The 14,363-nt window shown below is 40.9% G+C and overlaps 1 protein-coding gene across 1 annotated transcript in view; it reads left to right on the top strand.

The window, feature by feature from the left end:
• The window catches only part of GEMIN5 (gem nuclear organelle associated protein 5), a 35,354-nt gene that overhangs the window by 17,588 nt on the left and 3,403 nt on the right, over positions 1 to 14,363 (top strand). Inside the window, 9 exon segments of the mRNA XM_032210966.1 lie at positions 57 to 185; positions 1,397 to 1,492; positions 3,376 to 3,513; positions 3,918 to 4,065; positions 5,111 to 5,230; positions 6,293 to 6,342; positions 6,345 to 6,502; positions 7,156 to 7,413; positions 8,050 to 8,212. Coding sequence (XP_032066857.1) covers positions 57 to 185; positions 1,397 to 1,492; positions 3,376 to 3,513; positions 3,918 to 4,065; positions 5,111 to 5,230; positions 6,293 to 6,342; positions 6,345 to 6,502; positions 7,156 to 7,413; positions 8,050 to 8,212 — 1,260 coding nt within the window.

Below are 14,363 nucleotides of genomic sequence, written 5' to 3'. Positions count from 1 at the left end.
GCATAGGGATCAGTAGCTGTAGTCAGGATATGAGTTTGTAGCAACTCTCTTTTCAGGAGTGGATATTTCTGTGAAGAGAAAAAAGCCTCGGTCGATCCTGCCTCTGAGCACATCTATGGACCACAGGTCAAAGGAAGAACTGCACCAGGACTGTCTGAGATTAGCGCATTTCTTACATTCCAAAGGTAAGATAGGAAGTAAGCACCATACAATGATAACTTTTTAGATAACTTCATATCTTAAATAGTCTGTTAGCCTGACTTTGTGGCTTTTTCAAACAATATGTAGCAGAATATATGAACACCATGTTTGTTCCATAGCCCCATGTTATTACATTAGAAATATGAGAAAATTGTATGTCACAAAAAATAAATGCATAGTCTATAACTGGGACTGGAAACCTGTTCTGACCCAGTGGCTGGATTGCCAGCAAGGGTTTGAACTTGCAACAAAAATAGATCTTGGAACGATTGCTGGAGAAGAAGAGTAAAAAAGTCTCTGCTTTTTACCAAGTGATATTTAGCAAAACTGCTTTTTGGCTGCAGTCTAGGAGGAAAAAAGTAATCTTATATATATAACAATATAGTATAATTAATGTAATATAATTTATATAATACATGTAGTCCTCAACTTACCATTACAATTGAGCCCAGAATTTATATCAAGAAATTTGTTAAGTAAGTTTCGCCCCATTTTATGACTTTTTGCCATCTTTGTTATAAGTGAATCACTGCAGTTGTTAAATTAATAACATGGTTGTTAAGTGAATCTGGCTAATGAGTGTTTTCCCTGATATTCAGACTCCATGTTACTTAAAATTTAAAGGTTAATGCCAGCAACTTAGTTTCTATCAGTTAAACACTTATCATCTGGCACAGATGTTTCAGTACAGGCATCATGTGGCCTGTATAGTGTACATGAATTAGCCTAGCTATTGCATTTTTCTAGTGGCAGCTTTTATAACATATGTATACGTCTGTTTATTGTATTGTGACTGTGACTGTGACTGGTCTAATGGAGAGGGCAGCTAGCAGCTAAATATCTCTGAGGAGAACAGGCGGGGTGGTGGTGGTGTCCTTGGTGCTGAGCTTGCTTGTTTTCTTGAAGGACCTTTGCTATCTTTTTGTATTCTAGTGGCTTGCCCTGTCAGTGTTGATGGGGGTGGAGATGCTTAGAGAATCTTGGTTGGGCTGTTTACTATGGGGCTTCTTTGGCAGTTCCTTGATTGGGGCACTGTTATGAGCACCTGTACATAGAAAACATTTTGATTTAGTGGCAGAACATACACAGAAGACTGGGAAAGGAGCTGTGAAGCAGCAGGTTCAGAACAAGGTACACAATGCTGCTGAAGCACAAAGATCATAAATGTGATAAAACTTTCTTATTTTCCTGGTAGAGTTGAATGAAGATTTGACCTCTTCTTCAAAAGATCCTGTCCATTTGGGTCTCTTCACAGATAGACCTGCCCTATATAAGATGATGGAAACAGAAGGTTAGTATTTGGATCATTAATCACTTCACTTGATTTGGGTAAGGATGAATAGTAAATAGGATGTAATTATCTGCATGTACAAATGAGCTGTTAAGCTATAGCTCATAACCATGGGTTGTTGGAACAATCCAGGATCACTTTCAAGATAAAACAATTGTTTGTGGATTGTTTTCTCTCTGTTTTAGTTGTTCTTGCTTTGAACACTGTGGATTAGTTAGTGGCTTAGGACAAACGTAGTAACAATAAACCAGGAAAACAAAACCAGACTTTCTATTAGGATACAACACTATAAGCTATAGTTGCAGTCAGTAAACCAACAAAAACTGTTTCAAATTATTTTCTGCTCTAAAGCATACTTCATTGCTAATCAGTCTCACAACATCCTTAACCAAATGGTATAGTTTCTTTGGCCTTCCAGTCTCTATATCTTGTTTCTGAAGGATTTCATTGCGGCCTCAGAAATCTTCACTGTATTCTCAGGTATTTTTTGGAGTTTTGTTGTTGCCCAACATACCCTCCATTGTCTCCTTTTCCTTTTTCTTCCATCTCTAAACCCTCCTCAGTATTGGCTCTGAAGTAATCCTGGCAGCAGGTTATCACCCTATAGGTCTCTGTTTCCATAAAGTTGAGTTATTTTGGTGATCATAGGAAGGAATTAAAAGACATATTCATATAGAATTTGATTTTTTTTAATATAAATGCTGCTTGTAATTTTAATTGAATGTTGGTGACTTCTATACTGGGTATCAGATATTTAAAATTGCAACTCTTAATTTTTTTGGGGGGTTACTTTAATTTAGTTGAATTATCACTTGTGAATGACCTCTGATTAGATAATGATTGTGTTTTTCAACGACAATTAATACTACACTGACAGTGTGATGTAATTGTTAAGAAGGTGGGCTGGCGCTGAGGAGACTCAGGTTCTAATCCAGTCTCAACCACAGAAATTTGCTGGGTGCCTTTGCACAATTGACTAATTAATTAATTAATTAATTAATTAATTAATATTTAACAATTAACTATTTAATACAATTAACTCTTGACAACCAGTGAAGACACCAGGCTAGAAAAGCAGCAGATAGTGAATTCTAGTCCTGCCTTAATCATGAAAGCCAGTTGTGTCTTTGGGCCAGTCACTCACTCTCGGCCCACCTCACAGGGAGGTTGTTGTCAGGGATGGGTTGCTGCCAGCATTGCTGCAGGTTCGCTTTGTGTGTGCAGTTAACTGCAAATTGTTGCAGTTAATGAAAAAAATTAGTAAAAAATAAGCCAGCAGCAGCAACCAGGGAATTAGTCCGGGGGCATGGCCAGCCTGCCATACCTACAGATTTGATGACCCAGTCCCAGTCCCAATTGGGACCCAGTCCCAATTTCCACTACTGGTTCACCCGAACCAGTGCGAACCGGTAGCAACCCACCTCTGGTTGTTGTGGGAATAATAGGAGGAGGAAGGTATGTTGGATATGTTTTCCATCTTGAGTTATTTATAAACATAATAAAGACAACAGACAAGTAATAGGGAGATGAGCAGTTTAGAAATATGAAATGTATAAAAAAGAAAGAAAATAACTCTCAAAATAGTTCAACTGATAGGGTTGTTATTGTGAGGAAAATGGGGAGGATTTAATTTTATCAGGAAAAGAACTGAAATGGCAGAAAGAGTTGAATTAGGGGAGAAACCTAAAACTTATAAAACAGTATAGCAAATAAAAACTACATAAATAGTCTTTGGATTCAAAACATTATTAAATTGAGGCAAGAAATAATACCACAGAATGAGTTGCAAAGTATAGGTGTATATGGATTTTCTTGTTACTTTTTGATGATGATGCTGTACACATTGTTCAGAGCATATTGGAACATAATGCTTACATCCACAGGAAAAAGTCATTTAGGAAATGGACACCCTGAGCTATTTCAACAACTCATGTTGTGGAAAGGAGATCTTAGAGGTGCTCTTCAATCAGCTGCAGAAAGGGGAGAACTGACAGATCAACTAGTCGCCATCTCACCAATGGGTATGCATGACACTGAAGAAAATCTGCTATTTTGCATCCAATACTGGGCAATATTGTAAAAATGATGTGTTGTTTTAAACTTCCCTTCCTTAATTTAAAAATCTTACATTGGTTTTATACTGCAGGGCCAAAGTAGCTGCAGTGGAAATAGTCAGAAGTGTCAGGCTAGGATTGGGGAAATTCAGGTTCAAGTGTGGAGTTGACTCTGGAATTCAGTGGGTGTTCTGTAGTCATTCTCTCCCAGCCAAACATATCTCATGGGTTCAATAAGATGAAATTTGGAGAGGGTCCTCCCACCCATGTTGAATAATAATAATTTAAAAAGTAGAATGTAAATGCAAATAACAAATCATGTGTTTATTTCTCTCCATGTTTATTTATTGTTGTTTCCCTCTTCCCTTCAGCTGGTTACCAGGCCTGGACCTCTACTGTAGAAGCTTTTGCAAAGCAGTTGTGTTTTCAGGAGCAGTATGTCAAGGCTGCCTCTTATCTCCTTTCTCTTCACAAAGTGTATGAAGCTGTGGAACTACTGAAGTCTCATAATTTTTTCAGGTCATTACAGTGCTATTGTTTCAATTAGTTTTGGTATAGAATTGAGAATTTTTCTTTTTGGAGAAAGAATTGATTATCTTCTAACTTTTCATGGAAATCAGAAAAACCAGAACAGCATAGTTAGCATTATAAAGGGATTATTTTATATCAATTTAAGATCATGTTTACTGTTATTAATTTCTCCTGTAGTCTATTATTCAACATTAAAATATGTGTATCTAGTTGTTTTGTATTAACAGTCTACTACTTCTCTTTATTCCATCTGTTTTTATATGGGACTCAACATTAGATAATTTGATCTCTTCTTCCCCATATCCAGTGATGCTTGTGGAGGTATTTGTTTATAGATTTCCATTAATGCAAAACCAAGTGCATAATGGTTGTAAAATGAAAAGATAATAGGAATTATGTTAAAAATAGGAAAATATAATTGCAAACTAAATCAATGAGTAGGAATACTTCAAAGATGTATATTTCATGTCTTTTAGTAAAAACATTTTAATGGCAGCTGATAGCATGTGATTGTATTCTAGATGAGGGATGTGGAGAAATGTTTGCAGTTGTGTTCTATAAAAGTTGATGCATTCCTTTAATCGCATTTAATAAAATCAGTAATTCGTTTTCTCTAATCCTCATTTTTACTGAGAATAAGGATTCTCCCATTTTGCATGGCTCAGGCTAATTAGATTGTGTGTGTGTGTTCATCAAGCAGATATTTCTGTATATGCATAAGCCGTTGTGATTGAGTTACCACATACAATTCCTTTGAGGTAATTCACTCACATATTCAACTAAAAGTCATAATCTGTTAATTTAAATTATAAAGTACCAGCTCGCTTACATGTTGCAAGAATAAGTTGGGCATGAATTTGTCTTTAAAAGCAGCGGTTGGGTGCTGCCCTGCTGATTCTTTCAGCATCTTATTGGGGAAATATCACAATAATTATTTTGAATTTAACTTGATTGTCACAGGAAAGAGATCACTATGCTAATGTTAAACAGTGTGATTTATTTCAAACTAGGTTTTTTTTTCTTTCTGTCTCAGAGAAGCTACTGTAATTGCCAAAGCTAGATTACATCCTGAAGATCCAGTTCTAAAAGATCTGTATATCTGCTGGGCAGCAGTGCTAGAGAAGGATGGCCATTACTCTATGGCAGCCAAATGGTATGAGTTGCTATAAAATATTATTTCTTCAATATATTGTGGTTATCTTTCTACTAAGCAAGATATTCTCTCTCTCAATTTCTGTCTAAATACAGAGACAGAGAGGCAGTGTGTTTTTCTATGGGAGTCTTCAAATAGGCAACATAAGATATAGGAAGAAAGAAATAACACACATTACTGTGTCATGACCTTTAGAAGGATAAAGTGCACTAGTTGTTTATTACTTCAATCAGGCTATAAATGTCCAGATTTTGTCTTTCTAAGGAATTTTGTAATGTCAAACCTAACACTGTTCTTTCTTGAATTAATTGAGAATGATATTCCCAATACATTAAAAGTTACTATTAACTTTTTTCTGGATTTGACTGTGTTTTGCACCATCTACCAACTGAAATTCACTGGAAATTCAATTGCAAAGAATACTTGGTAACCTCTCAATTCCTCTTAATGGACAAAGCAGATATTACAAGGGGCAAAATAAAGACATAGACTTTAAAATCTATGAATTTTGCCAGAATTTGCAAAATGTGAACCATTTTGTAAGTAAACATGAAAATGAATGATCTCAGACATGATAGCAGTCTTCCAATACTTTGAAGGGCTACCACAGAGAAGAGGGCACAGACACTAATAACTGTTAAGGTACAGGTATGAATAGTTACCCTTCATTTCCATGTCAACCTGTGTGTGTCAGCTTTAGTCAGCCCAAATATTCAAGAATATGCAAAAAAAAATAACGGCCATTTTATTCTTTCCTTTATTGTCATGTTTTGTATGATTTTGTATAACCAATTTCGTTGTATTTTAAGTACAATGACAATAAAGATTATACTATTGTGCTATTTTATGTGGCTTAACAGTTTAATTTGAGTCACATTACAGATTTTAAAAAATGTGATTTGTTTTCGGGTCACACATATTTACTTACAAAATTGTTGGTGTCTTATAGCAGGAGAATGTAAACCTGTGAGCACAACTATAAATGCATTAAATAAATATGTTTAATGGTTACATTTGATCCAAATTAAAGTTTAATTCTTTGTATAAATTGTTTCATTTCAGTTACCTTGGAGCTACCTCTCCCTATGATGCTGCGAAAGTACTGGCTAAAAAAGGGATATTACTTCACTTAAAAACTGCTGCGAATTGGCTCTGATAGTTGGAGAGAACGATTTATCTCTGTCCTTCTCCTTGAGATGTGCCCAGGAGCTTCTTTCATCTAGGAATTGGGTTGGTGCACAAGAGGTTCTCCAGCAGCATGAGAGCTTGTTGGTCAGTGAGCATTATTTATATTATGTCAGACATAGCTAACATGAAACAGTTATACATTGGGTTAAGGATAGTACAGATCTTGAAATTGATGCTGTCTGCCAGTCACAAAACAGTGAACATATAATTCTGCACATAGACTGGTTTGGGTTAATGACCCTGCATGCGTAAAAGTTTGAATTAACATAAACATTTGTCGTATTACTGAATATTACATATTGTCAGTTTAATATAATCTTTTGTTTGCATATAAATCAAATTTCTATTGCTCCATCTAGTTTCCGTTGCAACAAGAGTTTGCTGATCAGTATATTTTGTTGCTTCTGCAGTGATTTATTTTTAGCTCTTTATTTTGTTAATAATCTTATATCTATTTTCAACCGTATGAGAGACAGTTTTGTCTAGTAGTTAAGGCACCAGGCTAGAAACCTTTAGCCATGAAAGCCGGCTGAGTGATCTTGGTCACTCAGTCTAACTCTTTTCACAGGGAAGATAGGAGGTATGTTGGATATGTTTGCCACCTTGAGTTATTTTTACAAATAATAAAGATGGAATACAAATATATAAATATTCACACATACGTTTTATTATTATCATGTTTTGAGAAAAGAGTTTTCTCAAAATGACACCTTAAAATGTTTTTTTTTCACTTAAAGGGGCAAAGGTTGGTATTCTGTCTTCATGAATTGCTTCACAAGTGCCTCAGTCAACAGAATCCAGTGGGAACTCGATGCCAATCCACACCTTGTTACAATAGCTGGACCACCAATCAAGATCTCCATTTCATAGAAATGGTTATCAATGTATGGCAGAGTGCATTGGGTGTGAACACAGCTGAACAGTTTCAGAACACATTTGAGCAGCTGAGAACTCTTGAGTACCCTCCTGCTACTAGCAATACGCCTCCCAAGCAGGTAATTTGTTTATGAGCTTTGTGAGTATAATCGTCAAACAGTAGTATGCGGTGCGGGGATAACAAAGTAATTGTATTGGATTCACAACAGTTCCTGACAAATTCAAAGTCTATGTAGAACATACATTTGAGCAGAGGACAAACGATTTAGTTCGGCCTTCTGCAATATGCAAAAAAATCAACTAAACCAACCATAGAAGGTGACTGTGTAGCCTCAAGCCTTCAGAAATAGAGAACCCATAAATTTTATAAGGTAGTAGACTGTTTCAATTATTTTATAGCTCTTAACCTACTGTTTCCACTTTAAGTATATATGGCTATGAAAAATGTTTCAACATATTCCCTATAGTTTCCCCTTAAGATACCTGTACAGAGGTAATATGTGTCCCTTAATGTTGTCTTTTTTTCTTACTAAACATCCCAGGTTCCTTCTGCCTATCCAATAGGTTTTTCCTCGAGTTCCTTACTCCCATTCATTTATCTTAGTTATTTCATTCAAGCTCCCTTTGTAGCAAATAACATATTAAAATTGTTATAATGGAAGCCAACTGATAATTACCCATAGGTTTTTGCCGTTCCATCCACTCCCATGAATTGAGACCTTTACAATCTATCTTTATTTTCTTTCTTTTTCTAGCTGATGTTCCACATTTCCCATGAGTTGACACTAGCATTTCTTAGCCTTCAGATGTCTTCCTGGGAGGAAACTGTGAAAGCTACCTTAAGAGCTGTGATGCGCAGTTATGATGCTGGAAACTTCAATCTTATGCAAGAGATATGCAACCTCTGTTTCCCTACAGGTGATGGCTAATTTTTCTTTGGTCTCAGTATTTCCATAGGTTCAAGAGAACAGCCTGAAGTTTTCATAATCTTTGTTTTTCCTTCGAAATCTTGGTGGGTATGAGGCAACAGTATGGTAGCTTTTCTGGCTAACTTTCCCCCTAAGACTGAACTGAGAAAAAATTCTTTGAATTGCTTTGTTAAATGGGAAAAATAAAATGAGTTCAGGAGTTGAGAAGGCCAAGAAGGTAACAAGAAACATAAGTATGGGTTTATGATGTCTACATCACTGTGTTGCGGGTTCCAACTACCTAGGATAATGTTTTCCTTGGAGGCTACCAATTGCCATCAGAAGAGTTGTTATACTGTAAAATTGTATGAGAACAGAGGTTCTGGGGACTTAATAGCACTCATGGCACAGAGCTATTTTTCTCCTTGGGTAAGAATTCTGACCAATTCCTGATCCCGCTAGAGCATTCCCCCCCACCACCACTTTTCAATAGTTCGTTTTGAGAGAAAACCATCACTCTGCTTTTTGAGAAGAAAGAAGTGAAGATTCAATTCACATGGCTGTCATTCTTTAAAGAAGTCTAATGAGAAATTCTTGCTCTCATTTTCTACATGCAGGCAAGATTGCATAAAAACATGACTAATATGGCTAGATGCTTCTTGAGTCACAAGTAGAAAAGAAAGACACACACACACACACAGAGAACAACAGAGAACCCCTCTGTTGTTCTCCTGCCACCAGCATTCAGCATGCTGCTCCCAACCCAAAAGAAACTTCATGATCAATAGGCCTTCAGGAAGCTATTCTCCATAAATGTACCCAAATCCTTTCTAAAGTCATTCCAGTTATGCCTGCCATTTCTTGTAATGAATTTCACAGGAAATGGCCATTGGTTACTTACCTGATATGCCATTTCTTGGGACGGTGGAGACATCATCCAGGCATGGATATGAATCCGTCAGGATCCAATCCAACTGGGTCTACAAGCATTAAAGAGACGCCCACGAGGCTCCACCTACCCAGCTTAGACGAAGGCGTGAATTGTAGACCGCTGTGTAAATAGTCTCAGATGATAAATATTATCTCTCCTCAAGGTAAGAAAACAGAAAAATCAAGGAGTAAGGCATAACGAAAGGGTGGGGCTTGATGATGTCTCCAAGTAAGATCCCAAGTAACGGCATATCAGGTAAGTAACCAACGCCCATTCTCCTAGTAGGTGGAGACATCATCCAGGCATGGGACATACCAAAGCCCAAGCTGTCCCATCTGGAGGGCCCTGAATAGAATTTAATAATCTTAAGTAGGAACTACTCGCTGCAACATGCGCCATCCGAAAGAAGCTGAGGCATATCTGTCAAGCTTGCAGTGGCAGATGAACGGAGAAATAGTAATCCACGTGGCTGCTGGGCAAATTTCTTCTAACGAAGCCTGAGATGAGCAGGCAGCAGAGGTGGCTGTGCTGCGGGTGGAGTGCACAGTGATACGGGGCAGAATAGGTAGAGAAAGTGCGGAATAGGCCCTAGAAATAGCAGCTTGTACCCAACGACCAATGTCAGAAGAAGAGGCTTTGGCGCCTTTCTTACCTCCCGGCTGGAGCTTCACAAAAAGAGCCTCAAGAGTGCCTGAAAATGGCAGTTCGTTTAATATAAACGCGTAGAGCACGTTGCACATCAAGGTAATGCCACTTACACTCCAGACAATGAGATGGTTGAGGACAAAAGTCGGGAATCACCAGTTTCTGAGCTCTGGAATACAGAATTTACCTTAGGTACAAAAGCTGGATCAAGGCGGAGGACGCCTTATCTGGATGAAAGATGCATAAATCTTGTCTGATGGACAATGCCACCAACTCAGAAATACGCCGTGCTGAGGCTACAAGAAAAACCACTTTTAAGGTTAAGTCATATAAGGACACAGAATGTAAGGGCTCAAAAGGAGTCTAAGTTAAAGCGTTCAGGACTTTGGAGATATCCCAAGTTGGGAACCATTGTATTGTGGCTTGATGTTTGTAGCACCCCTCAAAAAGCGACGGATAAGCAGGTCATGAGAAAGGGGCTGAGTGGAACCTAGTGACAGAACGGAGGACAGGGCCACAACCTAGCTACGGAGAGTATTTGGCGAGAGTCCTAGATCTAGCCCTCATTGCAGGAACTGTAGAATATTAGGAATAGAAGCGTGTAAAGGAGTAATGTCTTGTCTATGACACCAAACAGAGAACTGTGTCCAAGTGGCATTGTAAATGCGGCTAGTAGAAGAGCGCCTGGAGGCTTGAATTGTGTGAATAACGTCAGTGGATAGATTGGCAGTCCTTAGAGCCTCCCGCTCAATTTCCAGGCGGTTAGACGTAACCAAGGAAGGTTGGGATGTTGGAACGACTCTTGTATGAGCAGAGGGAAACTGAGGAAGTTGTCATGGAGGAGCTACCAAAAGGTTCAGCAGATCGGCAAACCAAGGTTTACAGGGCCAGTGAGGAGTGATCAAGATTAGTTCCGCCTACATCAGCATTTTCCGTATTACCCACTTTATGAGTGGGATAAGAAGGCCTGGAGGCCACTCGCATCTCAGAGTGTTGACACCCTCCACCCCTGGAGTCACATAGCGCGCAAAATACCTTGGCAGTTGATTGTTGCCCTGTGAAGCAAAGAGGTCGAGAACCGGAAGGCCGAACCTGACGGTCAGTTGTTGAAAGATTCACCAATGCAGACTCCACTCTGCTGGGTTGATGGGCATGCGGCTTAGGTCGTCTGCCTGAGTGTTCTGGACCTCCGAGATGTGCTCAGCCCGGAGAGACAATAGGTGGGTCTCCACCCAAGACCCAAGTTGGAAAGACAAGGTCATTAGGCGCCAGGATCTTGTCCTCCCCTGCCAGTTTATGTGCGTTTTGGCGGTGGTATTGTCCGTAAGGACGAGCACGTGCTCATTGGTCACGAAATGTTTGAATTGAAGAAGAGCCAGAAAGACAGCATTTAGCTCCAACCAGTTGATACTGTTCCTCTGGTCAGAGCGTGACCAAAGGCCTTGGGCTGTGTGCAACAGAATGTGAGCTCCCCAGCCTTGCAGACTCGCATCCATGGTTAGAGTGATGGGAGGGGGAGTCGCAAAATAGAGATCCCTGTTCCAAGGCAGGGAAGAGCCACCAACGAAGGGACTGGCTTACCTCTGAGGTGAGACGAACTTTGTCTATCGAACAACTGCTGTCTGCCTTCTGATATGGTAGCAGAAACCATTGGAGCTGGCAACTGGAATCTGGCCCATGGGACAATGTTGAAAGTGGACACCATTTTTCCCAGAAGTTGCAACAGGTGAATGAGAAGAATCTTTGGATGGCCTCTGATGGATGAGACTAGATCGTGAATGCTCACCTGCCATTCTGGCGATAAGAAGATCTGTTCCGGAGTGGTATATCACTGCCCCTAGGTGTGTGAGGTGAGTCGTGGGCTACAGATGACTTTTCTTCAAGTTGACCAGGAAGCCATGTTCCAGAGTGATCTGGAAATCTCTGTGCTTTGTGGAGGGACCTGGACAGTAACAAAATATCATCAAGGTAACAGAGAATTCTGACTGGCATAGTTCTAAGATGGGCAACCAGCACAGCAAGGATTTTGGTGAAGACCCTCAGGGCAGAGGACAAACCAAAAGGAAGGACACGGTATTGAAAATGATTTCCCACATAGGAGAAATGGAGGAAATTCCTGTGATATGGAAGAATAGGGATATGGAGGTATGCCTCTGTGAGATCCACTGAGGAGGTCATGAAGCCGAATGGTCTCCAAGATGGATAACAGAGTGCATTTTAAACCACCTGTAAACTAAATTTGTTTAGAAATTTGAGGTCGAGGATTGCCCTCCAACCCCCCAAAGACTTAGGCACTATAAAGAGACAGGAATAATGCTGGTCAGGAGGTGGCACCTCAATAGCCTGAATTTGGAGGAGCTGCCCAATTGCGAGTTCAACCAGATGTTTTTTGGTAATGTCCCTAGAAACCGGACATAGTACAAAAGTCTGCGGGGGACTGGAGAGAAACTCCAGGGCAAGGCCAAATCGGATGGTATGCCTGATCCAAGCATCATTGGTGATGTCGTCCCAACGATCAGTGAAAGCTGAAAGACGGCCCCCAATTGGGAAGTCCCCAATAGAATTACTATGCTTTGGAAGGAATGGTTGGAGCCGCCCTTGAAGGATTTCCTGTAGAAGAAATGCTGGGAATTTCTGTTGGATCTGTCCTGAGATGGAGGGCCCTGTCTCGGGGGAGCCAGGCATTGAAGACAGGGGTACGCAAATCCCCTGTCCGTCCCTTGAAAGGACGACCTACGGAAAAAAGAAGAGGGTTTAGAATCTGTTTTGCGGCTGGCAGAAGGAAACACCTTTCGCTTGTCCTTGGACAAGAGAGGTTCCAAAGGAGGGCCAAAGAGCAGACCAAGAGAAAAAGGAGAAGAAGCCAAACACCACTTTGCTCTGGCATCTGCTTGCCATTGCTTCAACCATAGAAGACGTCTTGTGGTGACTGATGATGCCATCGACTTGGAGGAGAAATGAGCCGTATCCAGAGAGACATCAGCAGCATATTCCATTGCCGCTTTGAGCTTGTTGATGTTCTGATGAGAACGGGAATCAGCAGGAGGAATTCTGTCCTGCATCTGTTTCAGCCAACGGAGGGCTGCCCGGTTGAAAAAAGAGGCAGAAGAGGCGGCCCGGACCGCCCATGCGGAGGACTGATGACCCTTAACTAATGACTGTTCAAATCGTTTGTCGTCAGGACGGAGAACGTCCTCTGGAGCATTAGAGGCTGCATTGGGCGACGAAAGAGAAACCACAGGTAAGTCGATGGAAGGGACTTCCAAAAGCTTAGAGAGCTCTGGACTGACATTGTACAATTGTTTGTCCAGTGTAGAAGGGAGAGGTCCCGCCCCCGGAGATGCCCACTGATTTTGAATTACTTCCAAGAACAGCTTTGGGGAAGGAACATCCTTTTCGACAGGTGGGCATGAAAAGATTGGATCTGTGGTGTCAGATTTGTCAACCTCTGCAGTTGAAGATGGTTTTGAGGCCGGGATGCCAGAGACCTTTTTGTCCTTGAATAAGAGGGAGCGAAACAAGGCAGGTTTGAACAGACCCATTAAGGCCGAAGGGGAAGGTGTCAAGTCCTCATCATCCGAAAGATCGGAATCACAGGTTACCTGTTCCTCAGGGTCAGCAGCAGAAGGCTGAGAAATACTTCCAGGAGCTGCCCCTTGAGAACGAGAAGCGTGGCCCTTGTTTGACTTATTAGAAGTGGAACACTGAGGGGTCAAACAAGGGCCAGCGTTGAAGGCCTTGCAGCAATGCCTCGTTCAATAGCCGCTGCTATGATGTCAGCCATATCATTATGACTGACAGTAATAGTTCTGGGGGAAGGAGAACCCACATCTATGTCCAGGGTGACACTACCATCTCCTTCGGAATCATACTCCCCTTGGAATCCAATCCCATCCTCAGGGTTTAAGGGGGAAGTAGGAGTGAAGATATCCCCATCAGTATCAGTTGAGAGATCTTCAGTAGGATTGATCATTACTTGAGAAACCAGTGGGGCAGAGATGGGAGCAGTGCAATGCTTGGTCTTAGATGTGGCCTTTTGTGGGGCAGAATCTGAGGCCTTGTCACAGTCGGAACCAGGGGTAACTACGATTATCACCCTGTATAATAGTGGTCTTGTTGGTTGGCATTACTCATGGTTGAGGAGAGCATCTAAAATAGCCATTGTAGGTTTCCTGCTGAAACAAAATGTCCACCCGAGTAGATATGGCCCTGAGGAAGGACTGAGGGAGCGAACCAACAAGTTGGCTAGTTCACTAATTAAACGGCCGCCTGACGATCAATCTGGAAGCCAAAGCTGATAATCAGAGCGAAGGAGGCAATCGGAACCAATTTAAGTCCCCCAGCAGCTCGCAACGAATGGTTGCTCTGAAGCAGCAAACACGAGCGGCGGCATGCGAAACGCCCTGCACTCCAGCGGCTTTTCTGGCAGCGTGGCTACAGCAATCTCCTGCGGTTTTTTGAGCGCTGTGGCTGCAGCGATGTCAGAACAGTGTTAGAGCCTGAAGAAAACCTGGTAGGCTTGCCGCTGAATCTCTGCACGATGGCAAGCGCGAGATAGGGAAGGCCTGCAGCCCCAAAGGGCTAC

Source organism: Thamnophis elegans, chromosome 2, assembly GCF_009769535.1.
Source record: "Thamnophis elegans isolate rThaEle1 chromosome 2, rThaEle1.pri, whole genome shotgun sequence".
In the NCBI taxonomy this organism is placed as follows: domain Eukaryota; kingdom Metazoa; phylum Chordata; class Lepidosauria; order Squamata; family Colubridae; genus Thamnophis; species Thamnophis elegans.
Note: the sequence above shows the minus strand (reverse complement) of the source record. Positions and strands in the feature narration are given on the sequence as shown.